This window comes from Emydura macquarii, unplaced genomic scaffold (assembly GCF_026122565.2).
Source record: "Emydura macquarii macquarii isolate MOO-44397 ecotype Brisbane River unplaced genomic scaffold, CSIRO-AGI_Emac_v2 contig_1119, whole genome shotgun sequence".
Classification (NCBI taxonomy): Eukaryota; Metazoa; Chordata; order Testudines; family Chelidae; genus Emydura; species Emydura macquarii.
The window spans coordinates 20,380,696-20,402,019 of NW_027131256.1; the positions used below are offsets into that span (position 1 = coordinate 20,380,696).

At 45.1% G+C, this 21,324-nt stretch overlaps 1 protein-coding gene across 2 annotated transcripts in view; it reads left to right on the forward strand.

The window, feature by feature from the left end:
- The window catches only part of CD247 (CD247 molecule), an 86,600-nt gene that overhangs the window by 62,060 nt on the left and 3,216 nt on the right, over nucleotides 1-21,324 (forward strand). The window contains exons 2-8 of one of the 2 annotated variants that reach the window (XM_067546416.1): nucleotides 5,500-5,606; nucleotides 9,943-9,996; nucleotides 13,064-13,150; nucleotides 14,542-14,577; nucleotides 16,855-16,911; nucleotides 18,524-18,565; nucleotides 20,548-21,079. In XM_067546416.1, the coding sequence (XP_067402517.1) occupies nucleotides 5,500-5,606; nucleotides 9,943-9,996; nucleotides 13,064-13,150; nucleotides 14,542-14,577; nucleotides 16,855-16,911; nucleotides 18,524-18,565; nucleotides 20,548-20,556 (392 nt within the window). In that variant the 3' untranslated portion in view covers nucleotides 20,557-21,079. Of the gene's footprint in view, nucleotides 1-5,499; nucleotides 5,607-9,942; nucleotides 9,997-13,063; nucleotides 13,151-14,541; nucleotides 14,578-16,854; nucleotides 16,912-18,523; nucleotides 18,566-20,547; nucleotides 21,080-21,324 lie in introns of those variants that run through there. The other variant, XM_067546415.1, reaches the window with a different exon arrangement.

The window sequence follows — 21,324 nt, forward strand, 5'->3', positions numbered from 1 at the left end:
GCAGTTACTCACCCAGGGCCACGCAGTGAGTGAGTGGTAGAACCAGGACTAGCGTTGGAACCTCCCAATACCTGGCCTTGCTGCTTTCTCAGGTGTGGAACCTCTGCCTGACCTGAGCTCATCCACAAAGCCCTGAGCATCTTTGCATTTAAGTTCCGCCGAGAGACTTACTTGTGTGTGATGCCTAAGGTGAACTTGCCGACTGTCTGAGGAGTAATCTGGAAATAGTTACGTATTTAAAATATTGAGATAACAGTAGCTCCCTCTCTACCCTCTATTTGTCTATCTTTAGTTTAAGTTCCTTGAGGCAGGGGTTGTGCTATGTTCTCTCTTCGGAAAGCACCTCGCCCCACATAGACCATCACTAGGGTTTAAAGCTGGAACCTCTAAAAATATAGTTGTCTGGTGTTGGACTCATCTAGCTGGGAGCAGCAGCAGATTCATAAATCTCTGTGGATTGGCCACTTGAGGGAACATGCAATGAGCACAGGACAGTGGAGTACTCAGGACCTATGAGCACCACTACAAATAATCATTAATATTAAAGGAGCCTTGGGTGGTGGGGTTTGTTTGTTTGTTTTAGGGTAAGAATCAGATAGGGGGATTATTAAATTAAGTCCTTAGTCTGTGAAAATATGTTCATATTTTAAAAGTGTTTGTGTGTGTGTGTGGGAGAGAGAGAGAATAGGCTACTGTCCAGTGCATGTCATTGTAGTAGTGTCTTAGTATGTTAATATATGAATGTGAATGAACACACACTTTCACGGTCTGATTATCCACGTTGAGCCATTGATGAGTGATTACGCCTTAAAGTATAAATATTCCCATCCTGTTAAGTCTTTAAAAATAAATATCGGTAAGCATGAGCCTGCAGCTTCTGTGGTTAAATGAGTACAAGGTGTGTGAATTATCAAAGCCAAAAAAGCCATTTATCAAAAGATTATTATACTCGCACAGCACCCAAGCTGTGAAATGAGGAGCCATTTAAGACGCTTGTGCAGGGTTTAATTTCTTTTTTGTTTCAGAATACGTAAATATGTATTTGTGTTCACCATACACTGCACATGTAGAAAGTAGGTTAATATACACAAACAATATATGGTTCTCCCAGAAGGTGATTCTGATCTACTTGTGTGACATTCTGGGGAGACCTCTTGTGTGGTGGCCTGAGCAGCTCTGTGGCAGGTTCATTTCCTGCCCCCTTCCTTCCTTGTTTTGCTGTCTGCTGGGGTGGGGAGGAGCAGGTAGGAGCTGGCTCACCATGAGCAGCTTGCCTATTGGCCTGGTCAGGCTAGATTATGATGGCTCTTTGCCTGTCATTCACATCGTCCCAGGCCATCTCTCGCTATGTCCGAGTCTGGGGGCCCAGTTCTGCAAATCCTCACTCACAAATACTATTTTATTTTGGTAGCACCTAAAGGCTGGTCGGGGTCCCATTGTGCCAGGCACCATACAAACATAGAACAGAAGATGGCTTCTGCCTTGAAGAGCTTTCAATCTACAACAATCCTACTGAAGTGACTTTTGGGACTAATAGGTGTTCACATTAATAAGGATTTGCAGGGTTGGGCCCTGTAGTTTCTGTCAAGGGAGGAAAACAAAGTTGGGATTCATCAGTAGGGTTGAACATCAAGTGACCATACCAGTGTGTGCTTAGCTCTATATCCATTTTCATCCCTACTTCTGACTTGGTTCCAATATGTGTTGTGTCTTTTTAAAACGTACTGATTGAAATGGGTATACAAGGGTCAGACACATCCCTGCTACTTCACGCAGAACTTTCCTTATTACCAATATAAAGGTATGTCTATGCTGATGGTGTCAAAGTCACGGCTGTCAGATCGACCTATCTGGATCGATTGAGTGGTCAATGAAGACCCGCTCAATCAATCAGGATGTAGTAAAACCACCCCCTCCAGTGGCACAATGCAGTGAAGACACTGCGCAGAAGGGAAGCACAGCAGTTGACTAGAATTACTCTGCATAGCTTGCATAACTCCCATCGACTGCTGCTGAATCGCCCAGTAAGTGTAGACCAGGGCTAAGGAATACAATGAAGGAAGTGGCTTGTCTTAGGCCAAAGAGTCAGAATGTTCTTGGACTTTATGTCTCCATTTATAAACCTATTTTTATGTATTCTTGTATGACCAACTTTTTAACAATGAAGCAAGAAGGTATCAGGTCCCTTGTCATTTTTGAGGTGGCAAGGATCAAAAGGGTTTAATCAGCTATAAAGAGAACCTGAGAGGATTTGAGCAATGGGGAGGCTGGTCGGGCCCCTGTATCTTTCAAGCTGGTGGGAGGTTTGAGGCATGCCATTATGTGAATGGGGAGTCCTGGGTCTGAGGTCCTGGCAAACAGGGTGCCTCCCAAAGTGAAGGGCTCTGTGCTGCTGTACACAAGGTGCATGCCTTGAGCTAAGCCTGCATAACAAAGTGCGGCCTAATGAAGGACTGGAGCAAGAAAATGGGCGTCAGGATGCTCAGATTCTGTTCCAAGCACTGCAATAGATTTACTGTAGGACCTTGGGCAAACGATTTAACTGTTTCTTACCTCTGTTTACCCATTTGGAAGTGGCATATAATCCTACATCAGACGAGTGTTGTGGTGAAGATAATTCATTAATATTTGTAAAGTACTTTGAGTATTCTTTAAAAGATGTTTTATGGAAGTGTTAGGGAAAGAAAGTGGTATATGATCCTAACTGGTGTTTGGGTATGTCTGTACTTTGAGCATAAGTGTAGCTATGGCAATGAAAGTGGTGGAGGAGTTGCTGCTCTGCATACATACCTGTCTGAGATGCTACACACTTATTCAGCCCCTCCTGCTGCAAACACTGCAATGGCTATGTTCTAATTTTAGCACGCTAGATCCATCAAAGCTAGCATGGGTATATCTCCTTAAGCTGGGAATTGCTCCCTCAGCTCAAAGTGTAGAATACCCTGTAAGTGTGTGTTTCTAAGCATGTAAAATGTTTTGAATTGAATGTCAATTCTTGGTTTTAGAAAATCATTTTAATGTATTGACAATTTCATTTGCCTCAGTGTAATAACCCCTTCAGTTTAAACACAACTAGCAGCAACCATTTGTGTCCTGGAATAAATACTTGTATAATGTCTACACTAGAATTTACAATTGTATTCTCAGGTGTTAAAATATGACTAAAAGTTCAAATGCATAATTTATTGGACACTTTGATCCTTCAGAAGAAAGATTTCCTCACATTGATGTCTGTTATAGAAATAAACATCTACACATTTGTTTTTGCAGATAATGTTTATTTCTAACTAGAGTTAGTTTTAAAGTGAGTGGCCTGTGTGGGAGCACAAATCAGACTAAAGATCCAGCATATGGAACATTCTGTTCTGTAAAGTTCCCTATACTGCCCTCATCAACCATCGTATCGGTGTCTGTGCCAGTAATGTATTAAGCAACTGACTAACATCTGTCACTTTTGGTGCATGGGAATGCCAGACTGGATCAGATCTGAGGTCCACCTAGTTCAGTGTCCTATCTCTGACAGTGGCCAGCAGCAGATTCTAAAGAGGAAAGTGTAAGAACCACGCAATAGCAGATGTGAGTCTCATCCTGACCTCTGATAGTTAGAGGTTGGCTTAGACACTGAAGCACAGGGCCAGATTTAGGGGCAGTTAATTGCCTGGGGTGCCAGTCTTGTGGGGCGGTGGGCTCAGGGTGCTGTTTTTGTTGCTGAGGACAAAAGGGAAAATAGACTGTTTTGAAGTAAAATGTCTCAGGTATTCCATATATGGATGCATTTTTCACTAACCTTCTAGAGTGTTCTGGACCTTTGTAGAATCTTGTGGAACCTTCCAGACTTTCCGAGAACTATGTTTTCCTCAAACTTCCCAGAATGTTGTCAGCCATGCCCTCGGGGTGGGTGATGAGCGCAGCTTTTTGAAGCTCCATCTCTTTAAAACGTGTCTTCAATCGACAATGGCCAACAAGAGACTGACATCACCTGCTGTTTTACCACTTGCAAATGCCATTGGCCAGTCTTTGGCTCTCTCTGATGCTGTGCTTCAGTTTGCGAGGACAAAGGCGAGAAAAGTGATTTTTTGAACTAAAGGAAAAGGGTTCATGTTCTAAGGCCTACCTACCATGTCACCTACTATAACTCTATTTGATACTGATCCACCCAATGATGGTGCACAGTTCAATTTTTTGATGTTATTACATTTTAGTTATTCTTCAACCAATGGAAGTAGACGCGCTGAAGACACTCCTCACCTGGGGTGCCATTTGATCTAAGGCAGAGGTCCTCAAACTGTAGGGCATGCTGCCCTAAGGGAGTGTGGAGGAACCTTTGGGGGGCTGCTGTGGGGCCTGGGCTAGCCCTTATGGGGGCAGGGAGGAATCTGCCCCTATTTCCACTCCAGCCCCACACCCCTGGCTTCAGCCCCACTCCTGGCTGCGTCCCATACCCCACACCCTGACTCCTGGTCCAGGGCCCCAGATCCTGGCCCTGTTCATGGCCCCAGGCTCTGTAGCTGCAGCCCCCACCCTGGCCCCATCTGCAGCTTGGGGCCTGGCTCCCAGCCCCACTCATGGCCCCCAACAGTGGCTTTGGCCCCATTCCTGGCTCCCGATTGTAACTTCTAGGCGGGCACAGATCAAGTGGAGGGGGGCATGAGCCCAAAAGTTTGAGGACCACCGATCTAGGGCCAGCCCTTCTGAAGCATGAGGTTTTATACCGCTTCTAAAATTTTTATCATTAATTATGTTAATTCTGGATATGTTTGATAGCCATATTACTGTCCAGTTTAAATCTTGCTAAAGTCTTGGCCTCAACTTCCTGTGGGTCTATAGTTTAATCGCACATTGTGTATAAAAGTATTCCCTTGTCATTTTTGAATTTGCCACCTTTTTAATTTCATTGTGTTATGAGATGGGGAGAACAGAAGTTCCCAGTCTACCTTCTCTAGACCATTCGTTATTTTATATACTGGCTTCTTATTCATCTACTTTTTAAAGTGAATAATCTGGGACTTTTCAATCTTTCTTCATATAGGGGTTTTCCGTACCCTTAACTGTTTTTGTCACCCTTTGTCACACTGTAACCTTTCCTCTACAGATGGTTCTGGAGCTGAACCCCGGCTCTAAGACTGCCCCAGCTTCTGGACCTGAACGGTTGGCTCCACAGCTGAGAACTGTTGGCTCCTCTTTTTAGTTCTTTCTGAACAGGTGTAGTCATGACACGTACCACAAGGAACAGAACTTACCGACTTTCTGCTTCATAACAACCATCTTCAGCCTCTTGAGCTAAAAGAGAGTCTTCCTCTACTATCGGTTGTGTTCGATCTTTTATTTCCTCTTGTAGGCCTCCAGCCACTCTGGGGTACATAATCACACACACGGTAGTGGCTGTTGTTCCGTTGAGCAGAGGGCAGCAGTGTCACATACACCCCAGCCTGTATATTATAATCCTTGTTTTAATATGTATGACCTTGTCTTAATAATGGACTTGGCGTTTCCATATAGATGCTGCACCAGTTCCAGGACTGACAGATCCTAGACTGTGCTACATCCTGGATGGAATCCTCTTCATCTATGCAGTCATCATTACGGCCCTCTATTTGAAAGCTAAGGTTAGTATAATCACCCCAATAGCTCCTCAAAACACAGAACCATTTGGAGTCCGTCTGTCATAATCCAGGCTGTCTATGGGCTGGGAAGTGGTCGGGAGAGATCAGATTTTCTTGGATAACTGCATGGCTTGAAAGATGTATAATCCTACAGTCTTTTGGCTCCCATTGCAAATGAGAAGTGCTAGGTTTGCAGTTTGATTGTTGAGAGCCTGTTCTTGAACATTGGGATCTGGCAGGAGTGGAAGCAGTCCAGTATTTGAGCACTGAAAGTGCAGGGAAAGGCTGGTAGGATTATTGTAACTTCCTTAGGGGTAAGGTCTTTCCTTTTCTGAAGTGGGCTGTGAGTATTCTTAACTGATTTTGTTTTCCCAGAGCAGGGCTCCGAAGTGCATGAGTCCCAAGCATAAAATGTTGCAGCTGATGATCTGTCTTGGTGGGTTAATTAAAAATAAATAGGTCATGCTCCTTCAAGAGTCTCACCCACTCACCATCAGGATATGGAAAGTGAAAGGTGGGGCCTGGGCTATCAGAAAGTAGCCAGCTGAGACACTGTGGGTGATGGTGGCAAGTTTTCCCAGATTCAGCGTCCTGAGGGGATTCAGCATCTGCATCCACTAGATCTCAAATCCAAAATGCATTTCTTCTCTTTCCATCTTAGAACTTGCAGGTTATTTTTTTGACTCAAGCCCCATTTTTGATCTGGTCTTTGAATTAAATACCAACATAAAGAACATATATGAGATCACCTCATTCGAAGAGAGGTCAGAGCTCTTTCTGCCTCTGGGCAACATGAGAGCCATCTGATAATGGTTCATCGCTGAAGACTCAGGGACCCCTCCACAGCTTGCCAACAGACCAAGGAATTGTGGGTCTGGTAGCCATTATGAGCACGTTTGTTGTTGTTTATATTATAGTTGTGCCATGGGGCCCAGTCGGGGTAATGGGTCCCTGCCTCAATCTCCATTTGTGACAAGACACAATGGGTGGGTAAAACAGACAAACAGGAGTGGGGATGGGGGACACAATAACGGTAAAATGTGGATGGTTTTGCAAAATAAACAGTAGCCTCTGCTTATTGCCATTCTCTGCTAGCAGTGTTTGCAGGAATCACAGCAGAGGAAGAATTTGAGAAAGGATAAAGTCTATTAATTTTGGTGGAAAATATTTTTTCCCCCCTCCTGCACAAGTCTTGGGGTGGGAGAAGTAGGCAGTAAAGATGGACATTTTTGCCAGAGAGGAGGCAGTGTCAGAGGGATGGATGGAAACTTGAACACCAGTGGTAGGGGAACTCTAACTGATATAGGCCTCCATGCAGTTCAACTGGTCTCAAAAGTGACAAGTGATGTTGGCTGTCTCGGGTGACCGCTCTTGGACATAACCTTTTCCTAAAGGGGAAGAATGGAAAGGAAACATCACGTGATAGATGCTTGGCCCAGAGCTACAAAGGTATTTAGCCTCCTAACTTTCATTGACTTCAGTGGAAGTGAGGAGCTGAAATACCTTTGTGGCTCTTTGTCCTTGTTAACTCTTTGTGGAGCTCTGATACTATTGTGGTGGACACGGTACCAGATGCTGCACAGAAAAGGCAGGAAATGCTGGGTCAACACTGAGTTGGTTCACGCCTCTTTGAAAATAATTGAGAGACCAGGATAAAGGGGCGAGGGAGACCTCAGGAACAGGGTGTGAGTGCTTAAGAGAAATCCCAAGCTTATAAACTGTTTTAAAAAAAACAACCCCATTCCAGATGTCGAGTCAGGGACTGGTAATGGGGACATGGAGTCTTAGGATGCTTGAGCTCCAGCTGGGACCTGTGACAGGGTAAGTGGGTGGTGATGGGCTGTTGTTGCCATCTGATGGCTGTTCAGTGACCCATGAAACAAGTTGGCAGTTTCAGTCCAGTTCCCCCCAAGGCCAATGTAAGGGGGATGGAGGGGAAATGTTAAACCCCCTTTTCTGCTAAAAGCACAGAGGAGCTTCGCTCCTCTCCCTGACTTAGGCAAGCAGCTCTTACCCACATCTCTGCTCTCTCTGACTGGTGCAGTGAGAAATCCCTCTCTGCTTTCAGTCTACTCTAATCAGTGGCTTCAGCCCCAAAACCACCCAAAACTGGCACCTTCCTTGTCAGCCTCCAGCAGTGAAGCCAAGGATTGAATAGGCCCGGAACCAGATCTTTTTTCTCATAGGTCCCGCCCAGTCAGGGCTGAGGTGAGCTGGTTGGGGCTGGTAGAGAGGAAGCTTGCCCTGCTGCTGCGGGCACTCATCTGTTCCACAGATAAACAGTCTCCCAAGGCAGCAAATTCACCACAACAATTAGAAGGAAGAAAGTTTTAGAAGAAATTAATGGAATTCAGCAGTGGCAGAAAGTAATATTTTGGGTTTTTTTGTTTTGTTTTGCTGCCATTATAAATCCCGACCGACAGATGAAAGTGCTTGAGCAGTGGACCCTTCCGGCTATTGGGATAAGGCAGCGATCATGAGGGAGGGGTTGGTAAAATTGCCCAGGAGCTTGTGGAGCAGCAAGATGCTGAAGCAGGGGTGAACTAGCTGGCAGTTGCTTGTTCCCAGCCTAGAACTCCGCAAAAGTGAGAAACCAAAGTGAGAGCAATTCACTCCCCTTCTAATGTTAAAGCTTAGTGAAAGATTTGAAGGGTGATTAGAACAGTGGTAGCCCGTGTATGTAGTCTGCTTGGAGATGTCCAAGGCAGTGGATTTTACCCTTATGAGATGGAATAGCCTACCTTCTGCAATGTGTCTAGCTCTTAACCAAATGTGTATACAGTAATGTTTTGTGGATAATGAATAAGTAAGTTCCTGCTTCAGAGGAGGAGGCTGGAGGACAAGCCCATCCCATCCCATATACCACTCCATTTATTTAAGAGGGAGCTAACAACTTGGCGTATGCAGTCTTCACAGCATCATGATAGGGAGATCAAAGAGAAGCCCTGCTGTTCTCATACCCCCAGCAAGAGGAGTCTGTACACACAAATCCCTTCTATCTGGTGTTCTTCCTGCTAGAAAGTGGAATCTATATACAAAGTGCTGTACACAGCTGCAGTGCAAATCTCTCATCCCAATTCATCGTTTTGGGCCAGACGGGACCATCAAATCATCTAGTCTGACCTGTATATCACAAGCCACTACAATTTCCCCTGTATCAAGTCTAGAAACCCTTCTGTGTCGACAATCCCTCCATTAACCTTTTGCAGTGTAGGCACGCAGAGGGTAGAAAGCTTTTTGTGTGCCGCTTTCTTGTGTCCAAAGCTGGCTACAACGAGGCTTTGCTGAATTTCCCAGGGGACCCAGAGCAGCATCAATGGGTTTAAAAATGTAACCCTTTCCCCAGCAGGTCTTGTAAATGCCTCGACTGGCACTGCATTGTCTTAGAGGCGCTGCACGTCCATAGAGCTGGTCTGTTTTTTTGCTTTAGCTGTTGGGCTGTAGAACTGGTACCTCTCATGGCTGCTGCATAAGCAGAGTGGCGGGGCCTTCAAGGCAGTGCTGGCTATCTCACAGCCCAGTAATGGAGTTGTATTTCAATGCAGTGATGATGGCCCCTGACCAGCCCTCAGCCTGCTTTGGCCATCTTTTCTTGGGCAGGATCTGAGACTACACCTGCTCCAGCCTCCTTTTAAGCCTTTCTACAGCAGCCACCAAGCACCTTCAGACTGCAGAGGTTGTGAGCGCCATGCAGACTGCGACAGCCCCCTTCTCACTTGAGCGCTGCTGGCGTCACAGAGAACTTACATGCCCGAGACAAGACATTCATAACTTGTAGGCGCTTTAGCTGCAGGTGTGGAGCTAACAGGTATATAGTGATGCCTGCATCCCTTCTAGGTACTGGAGGTGAGGGATGCCCCAAAATGGCAAGCACAGCTGTTCTGTAGAGGTGCAATTGGAGCCAATGTATTGGCACAGAGTCAGAGTCCTACTGTGTCTGATTCAAAATGGCATGGGCAAAGCACCCACCTTTAGGAGCTCAGCAGTGACTCTGCAGTAACACGCTGGTGTGCACACGTGTGGTGGACGGAAAATTCCGTAGGCAATCCTGTCTATTTAAGCTTCCAAAGGGCTGTCCTGAAGCACCATTAAAAGGCTGACCAATCCCTTGAGAGTAGACTGAAATACAAAGGAAAGCTCTCTATACAAATCCCTGCCCTGCTCTCCAGAGTTTCTTGGCTCTTTTAGGCACCCAAGATGGTAAACCTTTGATGGCACTGGCAGGCCCACAGGCTATTAGTCTGTATGTGCCCCACCTAAGGTAAAAATAACTCCCCAGGGGCCTGCATCTACTGTGCTGCCATTGCCAGGTGCTCACTTTGCTTTCGCTCTCTTCCAGTTCAGCAAAGCCCCTGAAGCCCAGGCTCTGCAGGACCAGAACGACGTATATAACGTAAGTGACTGCTGCTCTTATGTCAACATTTTTTAATCTGCTCGTCCAGCCAAACTCTCTCCTCCAACTGTCTTTGAACGAGGTGGCTTTCTTCTGGCCTGTAGGATCTCAGGGATGGGTTGGATGAGGCAGACTAATGAGGACCAATCACAGGTGGGCAGGGTAGCAGCTATAAGGGAAGCGACTGCCGACTGAGGCAAACTCCTAAAGGCTCACCTTGCGGGAAACTTCCTTCTCACTCACCTGGAAAGATGTTACCAACAGAACACTCTGCTTTAAGGCTTGACTACATTAATGTGCAGGAGATGCACTTGGCACGTCCAGTCATCAGAAGAGCAGGCGCTCTGGGAATAGTTAAGTCCAGTATAGAGCTGGTGCTTTCCCGTTGGCAGACGCAGCCTGTCCAGTATGTGCACAGGAGCTGGCGTGCAGATCACAGAGTACTGACTGAGTTATGAAACACCCATGCCCATCTGCATATGCTTTCCTCTACAGGGTCTGACCTGGCGGTACTACCTCACTCTGAGCAGTATGTACGTAATTCAGTAGCCCCGTTTAAGTCACCTATGTCTCTTCACTGCTCACGCATTCAAGATGTCCCACTGCTCAGTGTGATAGGATCACTAGAATACGGTTATCTGGAATGCAACACTAAGGGTCAAATGTGAACTCTTCCCAGATTACTTATTAACTGTTTGCACTGTAGCTAGAGAGTTGATCACAGATGGCCTATAAGGTACCAGGTCTGACCTCTATGCCTACTTAAGAGTACTCTAGTAATGGACCAGAGCACTACACTTATAACAGTGATAGCACAGTATTTAGAGCTACTGCACATTATGTATTTTTAAACATAAATGTCTCAGTGTGCTGTTGGTCTCCAGACAGGAATTACTTGTAGCTGGACCAGCATTTTATTATTTCACCTTTAGAAATGAAGGAATGTGGTTAAAGATTTATAAACTATTACATTTAGACTGATTTTTACCTGTTCCTCAGCTAAGGAGTCTGGCTAATGCTGAGGGATCAGTTCTGTTCTATAGCTTTTCTTCTGCCCCCTTGGGCCCTGTCAGTTTCTCTCTCTTTGCTGATAGCTTTCTGAGGGACAGTATGGGACAACACAGGGGCGTGATTATCTTCCATTCAACCATGGCAAGGCACTAGTACAGTGAACTCCTTGGAAGGGGAAGAGAGAGAGATTCTGTAATTAACCAGAATTCATGCATCAAAGGAATATGCTTGTATTGATGTTTTAACCTGTCTCTCAAGCTTGGTGTGATCAGAGTAAGTGGAAAAGCCTGCTGGCCAGACAATGAAATTCATCCATTTCTTGCTGTTCAGTACAGGATCAGTACAACCTGGAGACTCACTGACCGGGTGGGGTCCAGCTCTAACTTCACATACCTCCCTGAATTAACATTTGGGGTTGGATTTTTATTTAACCCTGACTGCTGTCTGGGTCTGAATTTGGGACCAGCATTAGAATCCAGATGGTGGAAATCTCATTCCACTATGTTTGCCTGCCTGCCTCCCTGCTTCCCCGCATCCTATGTGGCTGCAGGCCCCCCCAGCCCACTGCGCCTGTGTTTTGAATGAGGCATCCACAAACTCCTTCCCATACCTGGCTCCCTAGGTACCAGGGACTTTGCAAGGGCTGATAATAGGCTTGACCCTCTTCTCTCCAGTGAGGGCAGCCAGAGGTAGCAGCATCTGCTCCCTGCTGCAGGTGTGCCACCCAGGAACTGCACACCCCAAAGCCTTTGTGCAGTTCCTGAGCTGGCTCCCCTCTGCAGAGGCCAGGAAGGCTGGTGCCCTGTGGATCCTCCTTCCCGAAGACAGTAAGGGTGAGTGTGGAATCTAGTGGGAAGATGGGGCAGGAGCATCTGGGCAAGATCAGAACTAGACCCCACATGTAGCAACTGCCCACATCCAGGTTTTTCAGTTGATTGGAAGAGGGGGGTGGGCTCAGGTATACAGAATCTGAGCACCATGGGCGAATTCTAGCTCTTCTTTAAGCAAGTCCATCAGTAGCTCCTGTGGCTCATTAGTCACCATGGCTCCATTAGTCTAGTCATGGGAAGTTCTAGATTAGATCAGACCCATGGTCCTTCTAGTCCAATATCCTGTCTCTTATAGTGGCCAGTATCAGATGCTGCAGCAGACAAAGCAACTCCACAGTAGGCAGATGTGAGAATCTGCCCCTCACGCTGGTATCTGCCTAACCCCAGATAGCTAGAGATTAGTTTAAGGTTGGAAGCATGAAGGTGTATATCCCTTCCACTAATCTTTTTACCATTAACTATTACAGCTCTGGATAGTCATTCATATAAATGTCCTCTCTTTGAATCTTGCCAAGTTGCTTGACCTCAACCACAGCCTGTGGCCACGAGTTTATCTACTTCTTGAATGGGTGAAAAAGAATTTCCTTTTTCTCTCTTTTGAATTGGTCATCTTTTCAAATCCATTGATTGTCCCCTCATTCTTGTGATGTGAGATGGGGAGAATAGCAGCACCTGATCTACTCTTTTTATATCATGCCTTATTTTGTGTACTTCTATCACAACCCCTTCATATTTGTCTACTTCACAAACACTCCCAACCAAGAGTGAGCTCAGGCAAAGGGTTTCCTGAATTTACTGAACGCAAATCAAGACTTTTTAAAAGGAAAAAAATCAGTGATGTAATGTCATGGCTGATGTAGACAGGGCACCAGGCTACCGTCTGTTAAACAGAATCAAACCTGCTCCAGTGTGAGCTTGCAGACCTCTAGCTACTAGAGGGAGACAGTCTAAAAGCCATAATCCTATTTCAACTAATGGTGATTCACCTTTTGCTCTCAGGGGAGAGCCCTGTGGTTCTGGGGCAGGAAGATCCCCATTCTATTGAACAAACTAGCAAGCAGGGTGGCTGTTGCATACAGCCATACATTATTAGTGGGTTTTTTCTTTTAAAACCACTTTTTAGCTTATCAGTTATAACTTGTGCAATAAATTGGATGTTGAACTAGAATTCACTTCTGGTGTTAACTAAGTCCAGATCTCTGACATCTTTTGCTTTTTCATTGCAGAAATTGTCTCGTACAACCAGAGATGAATATGATGTTCTGGGAACTAAAAAGAGAGGCTCTGACCTTGAAAAGGGAGGGAGAAATCAGGTAACTTCCCTTCACCTGCACTCCTGTTTAACCTGGTTTCCTTCCTTTTGCACTTCAACCTCTCTCCAGATGTGCAAGTACCATTCACACAATGTAGTGGCTAGGGTGTGCATGGCACTGTTAGATGGCACATCAGATGTGTGTGACTATGCTGTCGCCTTGGCATGTCTTCATAACCTGGATAGTTGCCTTAATGCTAAAGCAGCTTACTAGAGAGTTTCATTTTGAGTTCTAATGACAGCTTAAGTTTTAACCTTAAGAAGGCTTTTGCAGTTGGCGTGCTGCCTCGCTGTGGCTAGACTTGAGGGCTGCTGGTTAGGGGAATATAAACTGACTTGGTTGTCATAATCCTGCAGCTGCCTGCCCTCTTGTCATGAAGGTCCTACGTGCCCTTTGCCAGAGTGAGCTTAGGGGTGGACATGTTTCACGTAAACCATTGAAACCTTTCCCTGGCGTAGCTACGCTGAAGTGTGTGTACATTCTGTTTTTGTTTTTTACACCAACAGCATTGTGCCAGCACAGGCCCTTCTGCAGAAAGTCCTACTAGCACAACCAGCTTGTGTGTTTGGTTCAGGGAACTGACCTAAGTGCAGTTTTGGCAGCATACGTGTGCCCCCCCTCCCCCAGGAGGGCTTTGCTAGTAGAGCTCCCCTACTTTTAAAAAAAATAACCTCCCTAACATAGCTATGCCAGCAAAAGTTTTTAGCCTAACACATGCTGCTAGCTGCTCATGGTGCAGCCTGTAGTTAACTCTTCATGTCTCTCATGAGGCAAGGGATGACTTGGACAGACAGCAGAATCCTAACAAAGCATCAGACTAGAAATTTGAATGTGCAGACCATAAAATCTCCACTGCTGGCTCCTTTCTTAGGAGCTCACGACAGCCCAGAATAGGAAATCACACTCCCTCTCAAACCTACCGGATGTGGTGGCAGAGCACCGAATGTCTCACTGTACATCTGTGTGACACTTTAGCAAGTGCCCGGGAAGTACCAAGAATCACAGTAACTGCACTGGCTGTACTCTCACTGCTGCTGAAGAGGAAGAGGGAGGGATACCTTCCCCTTGCTCAGGGTAGTTCAGGATTTTTCTGCAAAGTACAGCTATACAGATTAAGGGAGGAAGGAAGGATTAGGGTTTCGGTAAGCATAAAAAAAAAACCCTCCTCCAAAGCTGCAGTAGCTCTTTTACACACTGTACTGGTGCCAGGCTGGAGAGAAGTATGTAGGAAAAGGTGGCAGTAATATGCATCCACTCTGTTGGCTGGATATATAGAAACTTGTCTGTCCACATCCATGAAAAATGGCATGGCTAATACACAGCCAGCTGCAGAGAGGTGAAGGATGCTGATACTGTGGTGTGTAATCAGCTCTTTCCCCTTTGTTTTTCAGCAGAGAAGAAAGAAGTCTCAGGACACTGTTTACACTGTGAGTAAACAAGGAGCGCGCCTAGGTGCTAAAGGCAGTGTTTGATACGTGCACACTCACTTTCACCTCAGACGTCTCTGTTCTGAGGCTGTGCAGGTCTGCTTTTGGGTATGTCCCCCAAATGAAGTAGACGAACCTGCTTCGTATGGGGACTGCACAGGGATATATCATCTGCTCCCAGCACTTGCTGCCCCAATCTATGGAATATCTTTGCTTCCAGCTGGGAGTGGTCCCTGTTTGACCTCTCTGAAGCACCATTAGCAGAACTTCCCCTATAACTAGCTGCAACCCAGTAGCATTTTACTTAGGATACTGGTTCATTAACACACTACCACAGTGAAGGCCAATAACATCCCACCCTATGGGGTAGCAGCTAAGAGTAGTCACATGGAGAGTTAGCACTGGTGTCCTGCTCAGCTTCTCGCTGGGTTTTCAGCATGTGTAGGGAATTGACAGCTGCACCTGGGATTCCATCTGCTTTTCTTACGTGGGGCTGCAAGTCTCTAAGTTGGCACTGGTTCTGATCACAGCAGGGCCCAGAAAGTTAGTACACCCCTTCCCGTACTACATGGAGGAGATCCTCTTCCATCTCCTTCTGATGGTGTAGTTCTCCATTCTGCTAGAGCCTGAGTAGTACCCTCTGCCTGGTCCTCAGTTCAGTTTCTCTTTCTCAATGGGGTGTCCTGAAGCATTGGTGATATGACTAGCATGGTCACAGACAGAGGAACTGTGCTGAGCTTTGCTCAACACTGATTTTTTTAGTGAAGGAGCCAATTACCAGTTTAGCTGAATTGGTGCGATGAATGAAGTACTGGTAGAATAAACAGTGATTCCATCCATGCTGCATAGTCAGTGGCTTGCCCCATGCAGTGTGCCATACAGTCAAAGAGCCACGGTTCTGAGGCACGAAAAAAGAAAAACCCTGCACATGGTATTTATCTGTCTTGAGAAGCTTCATGACCACAGTCCAAAAGAAGTCATCTGGTGTTGTACGAGAATGAAACAGGTGGCTGAAAGCTAATCAGACTCCTTCAGAATCCGTAGGAGGGTGCTAGTACCATAGTTACAAGTCACGTGGAGAAACTGAAGAGTTTCTAGTAATAGTCGGAGTACAGCATAGCTTGGCAAAATGTCCCTTTTTGTTCACGTGTGCTCAATGCACTTTTAGAAAACAGCCAGAGAGTGGCAGCCTGCCGCATGCTTTTTGCAGCTGATGTTGTGCTTGTGGGGGAGAGCAAAGAAGAAGTGGAAGAAGCTTTAGAGAGATGGAGGGGCATACTCAAAAGAAATGGCATGAAAATAAGCAGCAGTGAAACAGAGTATAGGGCTGTAGATTTGATACCTTGCAAGAAGATGACACGCATAGGTCTGGAGGGCAGCCATTACCAACAGGTATGGAAGTTCAAGTACGTAGATAGTACAGGATAAAGGTGAACTCAGCAGCGAACTTAAGCAGAACAGGAAAGGCATGGACTAAATGGAGAAGTGATCTGCAATAGGTGAATGCCTCTCTAATTGAAAACTAAGATTTTGCAAGACTGTAATGAGGCCTGCACCTTTGTATTGCTCCAAATGCTGGGCACAGAGGAAGAGAGAGAAGCAGATCTTGAATATAGTTGAAAGGAATGTGTTAAGATGGAGAAGATTGGAAGACTATATATAAAACAGGACACTAAACTTAAAAATGGAGCATAAGAGATAGGTTGGAAGACCCAGAACTAGATGGATGGATGTCATATACAAGGATTTAATTAGTCGCAGAGTTTCCAAGGAAGTGCTTTAAGATAGCCTGAAATGGAAAAGGTCTCAAAGAACCAACTTCATATAGATGGAACTAAGGCCTAGTCTACACTTACGGCAAAATTCGGCATCAGTCAACGGGAGATACACGGGAAATACACAAGCTACTCTACGTAGCTTGTGTATCTCCCGTCGACTTTCTAAACTCTAATGAGCATGGCGTCCCCACTACACTGCACTGATAGGAAATGCCCTCCCCTCGACGCAGTGTTACTCTTTTTCCAGAGGTGGATTTATTAAGTTGATTTCTGGATCAATTGAGCAGGTCTCCACTTCTGCTCAATTGATCCCAAAAAATCCATTTGATGCAGTGAATTTGTCGCCATCAGTGAAGACATACCCCAAGGTTAGAAGGAGTCGTCATCTGAGGGAGGGGAGGGGAGGAAAAGGAGCAACTCTGTAGGGGGGCTGAGGCTATCAATGGGGTTAGCAGAGCTGCTTACAGTGCTAATGCTATTCTCTAAATTTGGTTGCCAGTCTTTGCAGAAGGACAAGATGGGCGAGGCATACAGTGAAATTGGGAAGAAGGGAGAGGTGAGTGGTACCTTTCTTTCCAACAAAGGCAGTATAATGGTGCTAAAAGAATTTTCCATCCCATATAAGAGGTTCCTATGACAAATGCATCCACATGACTATCCCAATTTAAAAAAAACCACCACCCCACTAAAGCAAGAATTTACTTCTTTTCAGTAGCAGCCACAGACTACTAGTGCTTTCTAAACAGATAATACATTAGATTGAAGTGCTTTGAGAGCTACTGATGAAAAGCACTCTATAAAAGCCAGGTAGTATTATTAATGTAACCTTAAGGGTTGCACTCAAGTCACGAACAGAAAAGTAGAGGTTAGACGATAGGTGGTATCCCATCAGCACTAGAAACAAACTGATACATCACCACCCTTACCCAGGACATTCAGATCTGTGCCTGCAGAATAATTTAAAGGAAACAATTAAATGTGCTGATTTTTTAAAACTATTAGACCAATTTTCTTCCTTCCCAGCTTAATTTAAGTTTCAGTGGGAAATGGAAACAAACCCACATCTGAAGAAAAGCAGTGCTGTAGTTTCAAAGTTATGAATGTTTAATGGCAAGCAAATTTTGGAATACGTGTCAGTGTGCAGACATAATTGGAAAAAAAATCTGTTGTGCCTGCGTGGTGGTTTTCAAGTGCTCCAATTTTCCCTCTCAAACCAAACAAAGGTTGTCAGGGTCCTGGTTAGAACCATGCCCTTGCTGAGTTTTAGCTCTCAAGCATCTTTATGGGAGTCTGCTAAAATGGTGGCAGTAGACTTGTTTTTAAAAAGGAAAATGACTTTCCCTCTCCTGTCACTCAAACAGTAATGGGCTGGTTCTCAAAGTTCCAAATAGAAATTCATCTTCAGAAAAGGACAAACTGGAGAATTTCATCCTCAATAAGGGAATGTTTGTTTCAGAAAGCTCTGAAAACAGGGGCAGTTGGTGTAAACTTTTATAGTGGGCACTACAGCTGTCACTGTCACATTATGTTCACCTCATCCCTCAGGCACCAGTTCAAAGCCCAGATGGGGGTGTGCACGCACCTTGTCACTAACCCTCTCATACATACACACTCTAGTGCCCAACGGCTGCTGCGGCCATTCTTTTTGAAATGTCACACTTGGTTCATTTGAAAATCTGCATCTTGCATGAGGTTGTTGATCTGACAAAACACTATTCCAATGGAAATGTTTCAGTGACGGGCATGAGACAGATTTTTCTTTTGAAATCTGAGAGATACAGACAGCTGCCGAGGCTATTTAGATTCATGTCATTTTACTGAATGCTGTTTGAGTTTGTTTCCTAAAAGACCTGTGAGTGCTTCCTCTGCATCATAAGTTGTTCAAAAAATTAATGCTGGATATGAATATCTGAAGGTTAGAAAACTTACTGCATTGTCCTCTGTATTTAATAAAGTATAGTGTCTCTCAGTCCCCACGTTGCATGCAGCAGTCACAACTCAATTAATGAGGGCTATTTCTTAATTGTATTTATTTAGCTTATAAAATAAGAGGCACTTTTGTGAACACTACATATTTAAATACAGTAAATCAGAGCAACAAACAGCTCCCCCTACTAGATAAAGCAGGAGTGTCTATTAATCCAGGGCTTCTCTTTTACCTCCCAAAGCACCAGAGGCGGCGAGGCAAAGGGACTGATGGCGTTTACCAGGTAAGGAGTGCATACCTAGCAATGCTCTCATCTAAGTCAGTGACTTCATTGCTGCTCTGATGCAGATGTCTAACCTTAGTTTGCTCATAGATGATACTATGGGGCTTTAGAGTGTGTCTGTCTGTCTGATTAGTAGTAATATGTCGCTGATTATTCAACTTCAAAGCAAAGACAACCTGACTTTAAGCCTTTGTTAAAACTAGCCCAGAACCTTAGTTTTCCTCGCTTAGGGGAGACACTGACTACCAGCTACAGTCAATAAGCAACTTTCATTATCAGACACTATTGAACAGGCAGATGCATTAGAGGATTTTCATTTTCTTTTGCACATGTGGCACTGGCCACTAGCAGTGAGGGTAGGTTAGCAACAGAGAGTCGAACCAAAACCGCTGAACCAGTTCATTCTGGTGTAAACCATAACTATGTCCTACCTACTGAACCTGAACCCAAACTGAACCGAAAAAAATAGGTGGGTTACTGCTTTAAAATAAAGGTTCAGCATTTTAAGCTACAGTAGAACCTCAGAGTTATGAACTGACCAGTCAACCACAACCAGGCAGCTGCAGAGAGAAAAGGAAAAAGCAAATATAGTACAGTACCGTGTTAAACGTAAACTACTTAAAAAAAAAAAGAGCAAAAGCAGCATTTTTCTTCTGCGCAGTAGTGTTTCAAAGCTGTATTAAGTTAATGTTCAGTTGTAAACCATAACATGAACCAAACATAAATGAACCATAACATTTTGTTCAGAGTTATGAACAACCTTTATGAACAATGTTATGAACAGAGTGAGTTATAAACAACATTTCTGAGGTGTTCGTAACTGAGGTTCTACAGTATTGTGAACTTATTTTCATTAGACAACAACTAGGCCGGTGACTGCGACAAAGCCTGTTTTGAGGCTTGTCTGCACTTAACTGCTGCAACACTTCTGTGAAGACGCTACCTATGCTGACAGAAGAGCTTCTCCTGTCAGCACAGATACTCCACCTCCCTAAGAGGCAGTAGCTGTCTTGATGGGAGAAGCCCTCTGTTTTTTTGCTTTCCTCTGCAGCATGGGGCACTGGTCACTTGCTGGGAATTTTCCGTACTTTGAAGTCTTTAAATCGTGATTTGAGGACTTCAATAACTCAGTCAGAGGTTAGTGTCTATTACAGGAGTGGGTGGGTGAGGTTCTGTGGCCTGCATTGTGCAGGAGATCAGACTAGATGATCATAATGCTCCCTTCTGACCTTAGAGTCTGAGTCTATGACATACTGCTGGCTACACCAGGAGTTAGGTTGGTATATCTGTGTTGTGGGGACAGCTAGTGCAGACCAAGCCTTAGCATAAAGAGAGAGAGGGAAGCTTAAGAGCTACCTGTACACCGTATGAGGCAGCACAGGGCCCAAAGATAGATGAACCCTTTTCATATATCAATAAAAACCCCTGGCAGCGAGTCCCAGAGCCCAGGTCAGCTGGCTCAGGCTCAAGCCCAGCCAAAACATCTACACCGCTATTTTTAGCCCCACAAGCTGAGCCCTTTGCGCTCACTGAGCTGGGCTTGGAGACGCTGTGCCATGGGTCTTTCATTGCTGTGTAGACATACCCTTTGAGGCTCCCCCACAGGGTCGCTGGTCCCAGAAGTTAATAGCTCTTTAAGCCCAAGGAAAAAGGTAATAGCTCTCCAACCCCTGTGCCGATGCCTCCCTTCAGATGCCCCACTTGAGGCAGGACCCAAGCCCTAAACTCATTTATCCTTTCACTGCAGAGGTTCAATAGGAAAGAGGAAATAGTCAAGGACGTTATCTGAGGGAACTAAAATGTTCATAAACTTTAACAAAGACACTAGGAAAACTCATGTAAAGTTGAAAAATAAATAAATGGTCAAATAAAAAAAGTTTCAATTTTAAATTTCAACTCTTCACATTTCAGTTTTAGAAGTAAATTCAATGTGACACTGGTTCAAACTGGTAACCAACTTTTTTGTTTTTGGTGGCTTGAAGCACAACTGAAGTGTGAACCAAAATACATACAGGTTTGACCTCTGGTTACCAGCTCAGATGTCCTACTCCAGTGCTGAAGTTCATCTGGGCTCTTGGAGCAGCCTGGCACATGTATTAAAGGCACCGAAGCTCAGATGCTCATCTTAAATTCCCTACAGAAGTCCCCCATGGAGATTCAAAGTGTGGGAGGGAGAGAGAAGAGCTTTTTTTCCTTCTCAACTTCCCTTGAGCGCTATTGCCAGGGTGGTTATACTTGTAGCTGAGGCCTGAGTGGAATCTCCTGTAGACGCTTGCTCCACAAAGACCTTATTCGCAGGCTAGATCACTACAGATTCCCCAGCAGAAGAACACATTTTTGCTGAAGTGAAATGGAGCTGGGGTGTTCGGGCACTGTCTTGGGATCAGGGAGACCCAGGCTAAATGTCTCTACTCTGCCTGATTTGGAGTGAGCTGGGATGGGGGGGAAAAACCTCTGATCTCAATCACGAAGAACAAAGACCACAACCTGGGTCTTCCACACCCCAAGCCAGCATAATTTATATACACATACCTACCTTAAACGTTGTCACGAAACTGAATTGTCATCTGCTGGTCAACTCCAACCAGCAGCAATGATTCTGTTCAAGCCAGGTGTCACTTAGGGCCTTTTGGGCCTACGAATGTTCAGCATCAACAAATGAGCTGAGAAACAGACCGTTAAAGCTACACAGGGCATCTTGCTTTTAACTACTAACAGCAGTGCCAGCTGCTTATTGCTCTTTGCTCAGTTAACTGTAG